The sequence below is a fragment of the Trachemys scripta genome, chromosome 1 (assembly GCF_013100865.1).
Source record: "Trachemys scripta elegans isolate TJP31775 chromosome 1, CAS_Tse_1.0, whole genome shotgun sequence".
In the NCBI taxonomy this organism is placed as follows: domain Eukaryota; kingdom Metazoa; phylum Chordata; order Testudines; family Emydidae; genus Trachemys; species Trachemys scripta.
In genome coordinates, this window is record NC_048298.1 from 335,632,659 (window position 1) to 335,643,384 (window position 10,726).

Sequence of the window (10,726 nt, forward strand, 5' to 3'; positions counted from 1 at the left end):
ACTGTCAACCAGTCAGATTACATAAGCAAATTACTCCTTGACTGGGCTTGTATCTGACTCTTATTATTCATCTCAGGTGAAGAATAACTTTTCCCTGGATCTGCCCTTCACAACAGGCCTATATGATTTTTTTGGCCATTTCCAAAACCATTCAGAACCTACATAACAATACATAGCTGGGACCTGGTTCTCCACTGCCTTGGAGCTTTGTAGTCCTTTCACTTGTGCACAGTCAGTGTAAAACTAGGGGTGAGAGTGGAGAATTCTGACTGGTAACATTTTGCACATGTGTTACAGACAACGTAAGTGACAAAAGAATTTGGCCCACTGACTTCCTGTTTGTGGTTAGCAAAGTACAGATCCGATTGTGTAAAACGGTTGTAAATTTTAGCAGAATGCAATTCCCTTACTACAGTGGAGTTACTCTGTATTTACACTGGTATAAAAGAGAGGAGAATCAGGTCCCTGTTGACCTTGGAGGTAAATAGTGATACTCCTCTTAACCAGCACAAGAAATAGAACTGGGCTTTCTCACATGGCAGTTGTTGCTATGACCATTTTTAGGGTCCCTGCTGGTCGTCCTTTTGACTTTAATTGTAAATGCGATGTAATAGCCACAAAAAGGTTGACTATGACAAAGTAGCTTTCCCAACCTCCTCCGTGTACAATCCGCCAGTGAGAGTTGACTCGGATATAATGCTTCTTGCCATTTCATTGGCTGCATGTATTGTCACCTGACAGCCTGCTGAGGCATTTGGGGGATGCTGGAGTGAGTCTGGTGGAATAGTTCAGAACTTTGTCTCTCTTTGCTGAGCCGCCAGTCACACCGATTGATTGCAGTGGAAGTTGCTTGGGCACTCAGCGTTTTAGTATGTCTACGCTGCAGTTGTATCCCAGCCTGGGTAGACAGACGCGCGCTACCGCCGCTCGAGCGAGCATGCTAAAAATAGCAGTGCGGCTGTTTCAGCACAGGCGGAGGCTCAGGGTAGCCACCTGAGCTCAGACCCAGGGGTCAGGTGGCCTTGGACTCAGGCAGCTAGCCCCAGCCATTGTCTGTGCCACAACACCCACACTGCTATTTTTAGCCCACTAGCTCAAACCTGCTTCTAGCTGCAGTGCAGACGTTACCCTCTGAAAAATCAGGCCCCGTATTTAGGTGCCTCAGTTCTTATTTAGGCACCTGTTTTTGAACATCTTGACTTAAAACCCACTAGAAAAGTGGGGGATTTATTTTGGTGCATTTGCCTGGGCCTCGCACCAGCAGATCGCTTTCCCGATGCCCTCAATTACTAAAGTAATACAGCAGCCAACATGCTAGTTGTGTCCAAAAAGCCCTGATGCCCCTGCATTATACGAAAGCTATTACAGGAGGTCGGAGTCTCACAACTCTGCACTCACCCAGGAATCCTGAGGAGCTGTGCCAAGCTGCCAATACCTTAACAAACCCTGTATCTCCCGTATACATGTATTTGCAGAGGGGACGAAGAACAAGAGACTCCGTTCATCTCTTTTTCTATTTAACCAATTCCCTCCCTCCCCCCAATCACATCAGTAAAGGGAGATAGCACCACCTGGAAAATGCATTTCTGTTAAGTTCCAGATGCTGGGTCTGTTCCTAGTTTGGGCCTGAGGAATACAGAGGGCATTGGTCCTACAGCAGAGCATTCAGCTTGTGTGATTTGACACACGTTTTTGGGTTGAACTGACAGTGGCATTGACTCCTTTCTTAGTCCTCGTTATCTTGGTTTTTCCAGCTCTGTGACTGAGTCCCCATATTCTACCAGGTGAGCATTTGCTTTTGAGTTTGAGCTGACCCTGAGTTGGGACCATCCCATCTGCTGCCTAATTACCCCACTTTTAGTTCTTTTAGGAGCAAAGCCAATGTCCCAGTTTTAAAATCTGAGTGCTGCTTTGGTGGGGGAAGGATCTGAACACTACGTTAGACGTAGACCAAGTAGAGAGGATAGAGTTGACACTCTCAGGGATGGTTCTTGTGAGGAGAGGTGGGGAAAGAGGGGCTGTTTGCTTCCCTACATCCATATATTTCAAGTCTATGCCCTACCTGGGGATCCACACAATGGCATTTTAGGGGTTAGTGGAGTAATAGGGTGAAATTCTGGCTCCGTTGAAAGTAACAGCAAAACTCCTATTGACTTCAGCAGGACGAAGATTTCACCCATAATGGTTTAGAACTGGGCCATAACCTGTTGTGTGTGTTGGTGCTGGACTATCATGCTTCATTCCTAATTATACCCCAGTTTTTCACCAGTCTGTAACTGGGCCCCAGCATTCTGCTGTGTTGGAGCCAACCTGGGGCTGGAAATATCATGTCTTGTTGCAAATGACCCCCATTCTCCAGCACTTATTTTATAAAGAGAGTCAGTCCCCTCTGTTTTAAAATCTGAGTCCTGGTTTAATCAGCTCAGGAGCGTGGCAGTAGATTTAGCATGGAGGTGATGCACTCCGGGATGAATAAAGGTGGGCCAAGAAGTAGTGCTTTATTCCCAGCACCCATATAGCTACCACGCTGTGCCCCACCAGGGGGAGCTATACAAAGATGGGGCAGGGGAATGGAATAATTGTTCCTATCTGGGCCGCAACATTCTACCTTCTGTCCTCATTAGCCTGCTTTTTCACACGTTTGTGACTGGGGCCCTGCATGCCCATTAGCCAGCTGGATGTAGGGGAGTCAGAAGCTATGGGGTGTATGATCAATACAGAAGACCACCAGGAAGCCACCCAGCCGAAAGAAGGCAGCAGTACACCTAGCAGGAACACAACGAGGCACTGGGACCTGGGCTCGAAGACCATATTTATGAGGCTGCAGTGGGCTGGTGGTAAAGGCCCTGTTCCTGCACAGGCTCTGTGTGCTAGTGACCTCTGGTTTGTGGAAAGGAAAGACAGACATGCCAACTCACAAATGGATCACGAAAGACGCGATTTGTGAGGAAAATGAAGCCTTGCTCACGATCTCGCGATTCAACTCTCAAATGTCAGGATTTAAAAAAAAATCTCTAGCCCTGGCACAAATGTGTTTCCAGTCAGACAGGAATTACCCCACTCTGAACAAAGGAATGTGGTTTCTCCACCAGGCAGTTAATTCCGAAGTAGCTTGAAAGACAATGAAAATTCATTGATATATCAGAAACAAGGCCCTCCAGCTAACTGGGAGGGACAAGAGACAGCGTGGCTACACCCCAGCAGGGATGAGAAACTTCACCTGAGAGAGAAGGGGGTGGACCTGCCCTCAAATGAGCAGTTGAATAAACTGAAAAGAAAAAAAACCCCTGACAGTTGAGAGTTCTAAAAGTGAGGCTTAATTTTACTTAGAAATCCTATCAGCTTCCCCAGGGGTGGCTGGGACTCCAGCTGTCAGCCCTGGGTTCCTGCTCCCCTGCCATCCTGGGAAATGGGAGAGGGGATCCCACTGCTGCCCACGGCCTGGCGAGGGTGAAGAACCTTAAGAGGAACAGAGCTGAGGCTGGGAGGGCTGCAGGGAGGCTGAAGTGAGGAGGGTGGGGGCTGATGGGGTGAGTGGTGGGAGGGTGAACTGAGGCTGGTGGGGTCAATGGGGTAGAGGAGCTGAACTGACGGGGTGGGGATGATGGAGGCTGGGGGGCTGAACTGAGGGGAGTTGAGTGGGGAGAGAACTGGTGGGGGGTGGGGGGTTGGGGGACAGGATTAATCACTGGGCAGGAGACGGGCAGATGTGGGAGTGAGAGCTCCTGCAGCAGGAGACAAAAATCACCTTCTATAGTACTTGTGGAAGTGTGGGCAACACCATTGTCACATGCACACACCCTGGGATGGGCAAGGGGAGTTCAACCATCAAGAGAATGACCTAAAAAACACAATTGAATTTTTTTTTTAAGGCTTGATTTTTGGGCCAATCTCATGATTTTGGGGGGTCTGACTCATGATTTGTGATCTCTTGAAGTTGGCAATACTGGAAAGGTGGAGCAGACATCACGGAGCGTGGCAGGAAGAGCACACGCTGCAGGACGGAGGTGTTTGGAGGAGGCACTAGGCAGGCCATTCGTCTGGTTTTAAGCTGGGACAGTTCTGCTTTTCTAAGGTGTGCCCCCTGTCCCAGATGTGGTTTTGTCTGGCATTAGATGGGGGATGCCATGTTGAAGAGTGCGCCACTCCAGACTCCACCCTCACTGGCGTGACCTCACCGCTCTTCACATTGATGTCCTTTGGGCGGCGCAGGTCATGCCAGCAGGCATGGGGTCATGCAGGTGAGGGTGGGGCGGCCCACCCTGGCAGGCCCACTCCATTCCCAGGAGCACTGCAATGTCCAGTAGTCTGGGGATGTGAGTGATCACCCTAGGTGGCCGTAGGAAGTCAGTCTGTGTGTGCATGGCTGGAATAGCTTGGTAAATAGTTGTAATAAAGAGCCAATTTAGTTTAACAAGCATGGAGCCCTCCTCTGTTATTACCTAGCACAGGGCACATAAAGCAAGTGGTGCCACAGTTCCTCCACCCTCTGCTGACTGTGCTGGATGCATGGGGCACTCCTGGCTGAATCCCTCCTGGGGCTGGGGTGGGGGGACACGCTGCAGCCTTGTATGGGCTCTTCCTGCTGTGGCGTACATTCCCCCCAAAGCTCCAGTGTGGCTGGGTCTGCCAGGCCTCTCCCAGGGTCTGTTGCTGCAGTGTGGCTCTTTCCCACCACCTGCAGGGCTCCAAGCCAATTCCTGCCCCACAGCGACTGCCATTGTCAATACAAACCAGCCACAGGCCTGGCGCTTTTGAGCCTGTGTCATTGCACAGTAGTGCCAGCAGAGGGCAGCGCTGGCACAGGAGTAGGTCAGCCAGTGACACCTCAGCCTCAAGGTTTGCAAAAGAACAGGGGCAAAGGGGTCCAGATCAGCGGTTCAGACTCTGCCCCAGCGGGAGGATTAGGAAGCCTGTGTCCCCTTTCGTGTAGGGGGCTGAGAAGGTGACCAATGCCCCGGCCCCATTCCTCCTCAGCAGCAGGAGAGCTCTCCCCTGTAGCCCAGCCTGGCTGGAAAGGGGTGAGGCACTTAAACCCTCTTGGCCAGCCTCTTCCAGCAGCAGTGTGGTTGGGGACAGCTGCTCCTTTTGATTTCTTCCTTTCCCACTGTCCCCAAAGGCCGGCCAATCTGCTATGGGAGTTTAGTGCCTGATCTCAGCAGCCCCCCCATCCTCTCCCCTTCTAGCCAGAGAAGCTTTTTAAAGCCTTAGTCTCTGTCCCACCCGCCCCCAGTGCGCGCACACGGCTCCCCACCAACCCTCTGCTGTCACCAGGCCCTTCCAGCTTCTATTCTGCAGGCTCTAGAGTTGCTGATTATTTAGCTGTTTGAACCTTCTCCCTCCCCATGTTGCCCCTGTAGATCTTCAGGCCAGGGCTATGGCTTTTCTGGTTGTTTTAGAAAGCACTCAGCCCACTTTGGGGCCTTGCGTATACACAAATGGTCGTCCTTCTGCCAGGAGAACCAGGAGTGAGGGGAAACCAGGGGCTTTGAAGGGGTGGATTGGAACCATTTGTCATATTGATCCTCGCTGGTTGCATTGTGTTCTAAAGCTTCTTTGTATATGGCTTTACGTGCCCTTTGATTACACTGTAAGACCTTTGGGACAGAGACTTACTTGCCACTGTTCATCTATTACTCTTGTGCCATGCTGTATAACCATGAATACTCTGTTATTTGTGTGGGACTCCTCTGCTTGCAGGGGTTCCTTTGACTGATGGCAACTTCCTTGCTCCAGGAGAGAGACCTGCAGAAAGACTTGCTGGCTTACGTAATTGAGGGAGGGGGAGACTCGAGCAGAGGACATTCTGGGAAATGTAGTCTTGCTGCAAACTAAGCCCTGGGAAACGTAGAGTAGGGGCAAGATTCAGCTGTTTAACCACTGTAAATCCATAGTAACTCCCATCTACTTCAGGGGTGTTACTCTGGCTTTACAGCGGAGTCAATGAGTGTGGACTTTGGGCCTATTACTTTCTAGAGAAAGTTCCCCAGAAATGAAGAGATGCGGGTTTTTTTCCAGGGCTCCTTCAGTTTTGCTGCTGGGACCAAGCACTGCCCCAGCCAGCAATGCTCGTGTTGTGGTTTGTCATCTTATTTCAGGGGCGTATGGGTTTGTCTGCTTCTGCAAGCACTGATTATTTTATACCATGATTGTCTCTAATAAAAAACGGATTTTAGATTCCTCCGCTCTCTAGCCTGGCTTCCCATAAACCCCGGGTCAAGTTCAAGGTCTCGGTTCTTCTCTTCAAGGTGCTTGGTGGCATGGGCTCAGGTTATCTATAAATAGGGGGCTACTTAAATCACAGAGAAATCATACATTTTTCATGGGTTGGTTACGGCATCAATAGCAAATTTTGCGGAGGTGTAACGTTTGCGAAATTTGCTATTTATGCCACGACCAACCCATGAAAAATGTGTAATTTCACTGCAGCATTTCTCAAACTGGGGGTCCCAACCCTTGGGTCACAATCCTATTGTAGGGGGGTTGTGGTATTGCCACCCAAACAGCAGTGCCACCCAAAGAATCCTTTCCTGATTTCTTACATAACGTGCGCGCACTGAACTGAGAATGTACCAGTGGCTGCCCTGGGTACAATGTTAGATCATCCTCAGCTCCTATATTACAGCGATGGGCACTACAGAACAACATGAGACAGAACAGGAATGACAGGATTGCCCGAAGTAGGAACAATAAATCCATTTATTTTTTCACCTGAAAATTTAAAATAAATTTTTACCTGATATTTCCACTGTAAAAAAAATATTCAGTGACACATCATCAGCAAAGCCAACCCCATCCTGATTACTATGATCAGTCCCCTTAATGTACGTGCCAAGTCCCAAGAGGGAGTAGGTTTTCTCTCTCTTTGATTCAGCAGGATACTTCTCAGCAGTTAAATTCTCCATGCTCTGGCTGAGTTAGACTTGGATCCCTTGAGCTTCAAGCTTGAGTCTTTTCTATCAGCTCTTGGCCTGGGCTAACCTTTGCTTCTTCTGCAGTTCCTCCATTCGTTGCTTCTGATGTTCCTTCATGCAGTCCTTGAAGGCCTGTACCTGCTGCTGACACTTCCTCCAGTCCTGGTGTTCAGCCATGCACTCCTGCACCGCATAATGGAAAGTGGCACAGCCAGTGCGCAAGATCATTTGATCCAAGGGATCCTCCTCGTCTTCTGACTTCTGGCTCCAGTTGTGACCTTGAGGGCTGGGACCAGACATCTTGTTGGATCTAAGGAGTGTGGGATCAGAGGAGAGTAGCAGAGGGGGAGGAAAATGTCATTAGAAAACCCTGTCACAAAAACTCAATCATAGGCCTTGTGCCACTGGGGAGTCATAAATAAGAAATGACGGGGTGGGAGGGGAGAAGGGCCAGTGGAGATACTGTACTCCCAGCCTTCACTCTGCATATCTATGCCCCCAGCGTTCCCTATTGCCGCCCCCACCTTGGTGGGACCTCCCATACTCCTTGTGAATATTTTCCCCTGCTATAGCATCTTCTAAGGAATTCAAAGAATTTTACAAACATGAAAGATTTAAATTTCACAATGATCCTGCAGGGTGTCATTCTACCTACCGTGGAGGAAACTGAGGCACTGAGCAATAAAGAGCCTGATTTTCAGAGCTACGGAGTAGCCACACATCCCACTGACTTCAGCTTTGAGTTGTGGATGCTCAGCACCTCTGAAAATTCAGCTCAGAAACAATTTGCCCACGTTACACTGTCAGTCCAGGCCAGTTGAACATCAGTGCTGTGCCTTAATCACAAGGCCATTCTTATTAACTACGATGTTGGTGAAGCGCACTGACTTAGTCATAGAGTGCAAATGGACACGGGATTGAATCCGATACACTGAAGCCCTGTCACAGGCAGATGCTTAATTTGTTATTACCTCAGAGGAATCCACCAGGTGCCTGTCCAACACTTGTATAAAATATAACTGGTCACACCAATAAAGTATTATCAACTTGAAATTAACAAGCTCTGACGCACTTTATAGCTTATTCCTTTCAGTTTGCTGTGCTGCTCCGAGAAGCTGGGGAATGAAGCAGCAGGGGTCAGAACACAGACTAAAGCGGTGATCTATTCTACTAGCGTATCAGCCCAATCAGTTCTCCTGGGATGGAAAAAAATCTATTAGGTCTGTTTCCTAAGAGTACAGGGTTATGACCTACCTACACAGTATATTCTCCAGTACTTTGTCCAGTCTAACTTCAAATGACTCAAACTATTGGATTCTCACTATTTCTCTTGGCAGATTACATGGTATCGCTCTTATGGCACTACTGTCTCATAGTGTTCCCATTAGCTATGAACCAAAATTCTGCTTTGAACTCATAAACATCTGATCCAGTGAACATTTTTTACATGCAAGAACCTAAAAACAGATCAAAAGAAGTTACTTTGGTTTCTCCTTTAGCTGGCTGACTGATTTTCATGCTGCTAGGTACTCCACATCCTGCCACCACTAGAAATACTAATACAGCTCATAACTCTTAAGAACATCTAGCCCAGTATCCTGTCTTCCGACAGTGGCCAATGCCAGGTTCCCCAGAGGGAATGAACAGAACAGGTAATCATCAAGTGATCCATTCCCTCTTGCCCATTCCCAGCTTCTGGCAAACAGAGGCTAGGGACACCCTCCCTGCCCATCCTGGCTAATAGCCATTGATGGACCTATCCTCCATGAATGTATCTAATTCTTTTTTGAACCCTCTCATAGTCTTAGCCTTCACAACGTCAAATGGCGAAGAGTTCCACAGGTTGACTGTGCGTTGTGTGAAGAAATATTTCCTTTTGTTTGTTTTAAACCGGCTGCCTATTAATTTTATTTGGTGACTCCCTAGTTCTTGTGTTTTGAGAAGGAGTAAATAACACTTCCGTATTTACTTCTCAACGTGTCATGATTTTATATACCTCCAATAATATCCCCCCTTAGTCATCTCTTTTCCAAGCTGAAAAGTCCCAGTCTTATTAATCTCTCCTCATATGGATGCCATTCCATACCCCTAATTATTTTTGTTGCCCTTTTCTGAACCTTTTCCAATTCCAATATATCTTTTTTGAGATGGGGCAACCACATCTACACGCAGTATTCAAGATGTGGGTGTATCATGGATTTATATAGAGGCAAAATGATATTTTCTGTCTTATCTTCTTTCCCTTTCTTAATAGATGTATTGGAGCATGAGCTTTCGTGGTTGAATACATGACATGCGTCTGACGAAGTGGGTATTCACCCACGAAAGCTCATGCTCCAATACATCTGTTAGTCGATAAGGTGCCACAGGACTCTTTGCTGCTTTTACAGATCCAGACTAACACGGCTACCTCTTTGATACTTGACACCCTTTCTTAATGATTTCCAACATTCTGTTCGCTTTTTTGACTGCTGCCGCACATAGAGTGGATGTTGTCAGAGAACTATCCACAATGACTCCAAGATCTCTTTCTTGAGTGGTAACAGCTAATTTAGACACAATCATTTTATATGTATAATTGGGATTATGTTTTCCAATGTGCATTACTTTGCATTTATCAACATTGAATTTCATCTGCCATTTTTGTTGCACAATCACCCAGTTTTGTGAGATTCTTCGCAGTCTGCCTGGGACTTAACTATCTTGAGTAGTTTTGTATCATCTGCAAATTTTGCCACCTCACTGTTTACCCCTTTTTCCACATCATTTATGAATATGTTGAATAGGGCTGATCCCAGTACAGACCCTTGGTGGCTACCACTATTTACCTCTCTCCATTCTGAAAAGTGACCTTTGTATTCCTACCCTTTGTTTCTTATCTTTTAACCAGTTACCAATCCATGAGAGGACCTTCCCTCTTATCCCATGGCAGCTTACTTTGCTTAAGAGCCTTTGGTGAGGGACCTTATCAAAGGCTATCTGAAAATCTAAGTACATTACAGCCACTGGATCCCCCTTGTCCACGTTTGTTGACCCCCCCTCAAAGAATTCTAGTAGATTGGGGAGGCATGATTTCCCTTTACAAAAACCATGTTGACTCTTCCCCAAGAAATTATATTCATCTACGTGTCTGACCATTTTGTTCTTTACTATAGTTTCACCCAGTTTGCCTGGTACTGAAGTCAGGCTTTCTGTGCCCCACGCGCACACACTGCCACTGAAAAGCGGCCACTGCTGGGGTGAGACGTGACCACAGGTTAACAGCGCACGGCGGCATCTCACAACAGGTTAGGACTCAAAGGGCTGCTGCATTTGCCCCCTGCTTGATTTGGGGAGCCCGAGCCCAGCTGGCCTGGCCGGGGTGGAAACAGCCGGACTCTCGGCCCCAGGGGCCTCCGCATCAAACACCCCCCGGCCCCCTCCACCCCCCAGGGCGGGCCCGGCACCGAGGGGCCCCCAGCACAGCGCCCCTCCGCCCCGCTCAGCACTGCCCCGAGCCCCGGGGTCTCCGTCCCCGCCACCCCTCAATTGCGAGACGCGGCCGGGCCAGACACGCACCGGGAGGAGGGGGGGTTTGCGAGCAGCCGCCGCTCACCTGAGCGCAGCAGGGCCCGTTCTCCGCTGCCGCCGCCTCGCGGCCCCTTTAAGGATTCGGTGGGGAGGGGGGAGGAGGCGCTTTCCTATTGGGTGAGCCTCCCCCAGCGCTTCCGGGTCAGGAGGTGGCGTTTCCGGTGCTGAGGGAAGATGGCGGCGACTATGCGGATCCAGAGCGATTGGAACCAGGTGCTGAGGTGGGAGCCACCCCCCCCCCC

At 48.8% G+C, this 10,726-nt stretch overlaps 1 protein-coding gene across 2 annotated transcripts; it reads right to left on the reverse strand.

Moving 5' to 3' along the window:
* Positions 1–6,696: 6,696 nt before the first annotated feature.
* On the reverse strand, positions 6,697–10,570 carry LOC117871322 (cytochrome c oxidase assembly factor 4 homolog, mitochondrial). 2 transcript variants are annotated; one of them, XM_034759190.1, is made up of 2 exons: positions 10,510–10,570; positions 6,697–7,224 (listed from the first exon to the last, which is right to left on the reverse strand). In XM_034759190.1, exon 2 carries the CDS (start codon positions 7,212–7,214, stop codon positions 6,960–6,962), a length of 255 nt encoding a protein of 84 aa, XP_034615081.1. In that variant the 5' UTR covers positions 7,215–7,224; positions 10,510–10,570; the 3' UTR covers positions 6,697–6,959. The 2 variants fall into 2 exon arrangements, with proteins under 2 accessions (XP_034615081.1, XP_034615082.1); XM_034759191.1 differs by having other exon boundaries at positions 10,473–10,540.
* Positions 10,571–10,726: the final 156 nt, after the last annotated feature.

Bases quoted from the DNA above. Each gene is read 5' to 3' on its own strand.
- LOC117871322 (XM_034759190.1), bottom strand. From the start codon at position 7,214: ATGTCTGGTCCCAGCCCTCAAGGTCACAACTGGAGCCAGAAGTCAGAA.